The following is a 2680-nucleotide window of genomic DNA, read 5'->3' on the forward strand; positions in this document are numbered from 1 at the left end:
CTCTTAGTATTGTACACTTTATGGATATGGACAACTATATAATCATACTATTATGTTTTCTTTTTTCAAATTTTTTTTATTGTAAAAGTTTTTTAATTTAATTTTTTTATTATGTTCAGTTAGCCAACTTATAGTATGTCCTTAGTTTTTGATGTAGTGTTCAACAATATCATAATATTTCTATTGCCCTAAAAATCCTCTGTGCTCTGCCTATTCATCCATTGCTTACCACTACCCCTGGTAACTGCTCATTTTTAAAATTTAACTGTGTCCATAGTTTCGTCTTTTCCAGAATGGTATATAGTTGGAATCATAGTATGTAGCCTTTTAATATTGGCTTCTTTCACTTAGTGATCTGCACTTAAGGTTTTCCATATCTTTTCATGGCTTGATTTCTTTTTAATTCTGAATAATATTCCATTTTCTGGATGGACCACAGTTTACTTGTCCATTCACCTACTGAAAGGACATCTTAGTTGCTTCCAGTTTTGGCAAATATAAATAAAGCTGCTATAAACATCCATGTTCACATTTTTGTATAAACACAAATTTTCATCTCCTTTAGGTGAATAACAAGAAAGGCAATTGTTGGATCAATGGTAAGAGTATGTTTACTTTTATAAGAAACTGCCAGGCTGTCTCCCAAAGTGGCCAAAGCATGTTGGGCAGTGCGGGGCCACCCTGGTCTGAGTGTAGGGCCCAGGCACCAGATACATTCCAGGACTAGCTATCTGAGACCCGTGAGCTCTGGTTGGCCAGCTTGGCTAGTGTCTGCATGGCCCGAGGCTTGTCATGTTTAGAAATGGCTAAGCAGTGTGACCAGACTATCAAATACTACAACCTGGAAGAAATCCAGAAGCACAACCACAGCAAGAGCACCTGGTCAATCCTGCACCACAAGGTGTACAATTTGACAGAGTTTGTGGAGAACATCCTGGGGGGTGGGGAGGGAAGCAGTGTTAAGGCAACAAGCTGGAGGGATGCTACTGAAAACTTTGAGGATGTCAGGAACTCTACTAATGCTAGAGAATTGTCTAAAACATACATCACCGAGGAGCTTCACCCAGATGACTGATCAAAGATAACCAAGACTTTGGAAACTCTCATTACTACTTTTGATTCTAATTGCAGCTGGTGGACTAACTGGGTGATCCCAGCCATCTCAGCACTGATGGTATCCCTGATGTATCACCTCTACACAGCAGAAGATTAAACACATTCTCAGAAGTCAATGAGAGAATAGACTGCTTTGGACCAGGGAGAAAGAAGCCAGTGTTAACTGCTTCAACTAATAGAAACCCTCACCTGTAAAATAATTTTAATATACCTATTTCCCTTTTCTCCTACCTTAGAACCAAACCAAAAAGAATTCTGTTTTTTCCTATTCCTGGGCACTTAGAATGTGCCTTTTTGTTCATCACATTTTTTCCTTTTTTGATGTTCAATCACTGTTCAATTCCATTTACTATAGCACCAAGAACCATAAGATACTTGGGAATAAACCTAACCAAAGAGATAAAGGATCTGTACTTGAGGAACTACAGAACACTCATGAAAGAAATTGAAGAAGACACAAAAAGATTGAAGACCATTCCATGCTCTTGGATCGGAAGAATAAACATTGTTAAAATGTCTATACTGCCCAGAGCAATCTATACTTTTAATGCCATTCCGATCAAAATTCTACTGGTATTTTTCAAAGAGCTGGAGGGAGCAAATAATCTTATGATTTTCTTAATAAACATTTGCTTTTCCCTAGGTTTATTTATTGTAAGAGTATAGCGTATAATACATGCAACATACAAAGTATGTGTTAATCAACTGTTGATAATATCAGCATCAGAACATAGAGGTGCCTGTATTTCCTCACATTGTTCAGGGGTCAACTGTACTTCTCAAATTTCAGTGTCTATATAAATCACCTAGGAGTCATGTTCAAATGCAAATTCTGTTTGTTTGTTAACCAGTTGTATGCCTAGCATCTTTTTTTTTTTTTTTAAGATTTATTTATTTATTTATTTGACAGACAGATTACAAGTAGGCAGAGAGAGGTGGGCAGAGAAAGAGAGGAGGAAGCAGGCTCCCTGCTGAGCAGAGAGCCCGATGCGTGCTCGATCCCAGGGCCCTGGGATCATGACCTGAGCCGAAGGCAGAGGCTTTAACCCACTGAGCCACCCAGGCGCCCTGCCTAGCATCTTTTGTTCTGTCAGATACTTTATGTTTTCGTCTTAATGCAGGATGAGAGTTTGCTGAAACTTGTTATTTCAATTTACTAACTTAAAATATGAACAATCAATAAAACATAAATAGCTACATTTATTTCCCTTGGAGTACAGTTCAATCCTTGATTGACGATTAAACATTAAATTATCTTACTTGCTTATCATGGGAATAATTGAATGCCATTAATGATTAGTAAGTCTGGTCCGTGTGCTGTCCTTTAGGGCCTGTTAGAATATTCTTATTGTATACTATTTTAAATTTCTCTTTGTGATTTACTTATTAAACTGAACTGTATTCTTCCATTCTTCAAGGCTTTGGTATTTTGTGAGTATCTTTACCTCTATAATAATCCTTTCTTCCATATTCTGATCAGACTGCTAAGTTTATTGTCATTTTACTTTCATTGCCTTTTAAATTGTTTATGTCTGTAAGATTTTATAACTTCCCAGAAAAGAAA

At 37.0% G+C, this 2680-nt stretch overlaps 1 protein-coding gene across 1 annotated transcript; it reads left to right on the forward strand.

The window, feature by feature from the left end:
• Nucleotides 1-802: 802 nt before the first annotated feature.
• LOC308339221 (cytochrome b5-like) lies at nt 803-1075 on the forward strand (the record flags this gene model as incomplete). The annotated part of the gene is made up of 1 exon (XM_080797680.1): nt 803-1075. The coding sequence occupies one exon, from the start codon at nt 803-805 to the stop codon at nt 1073-1075; it is 273 nt and encodes a 90-aa protein (XP_080653806.1).
• Between the last annotated feature and the right edge of the window lie 1605 nt (nt 1076-2680).

Source organism: Martes martes (genome assembly GCF_963455335.1).
Source record: "Martes martes genome assembly, chromosome: 2".
In the NCBI taxonomy this organism is placed as follows: Eukaryota; Metazoa; Chordata; class Mammalia; order Carnivora; family Mustelidae; genus Martes; species Martes martes.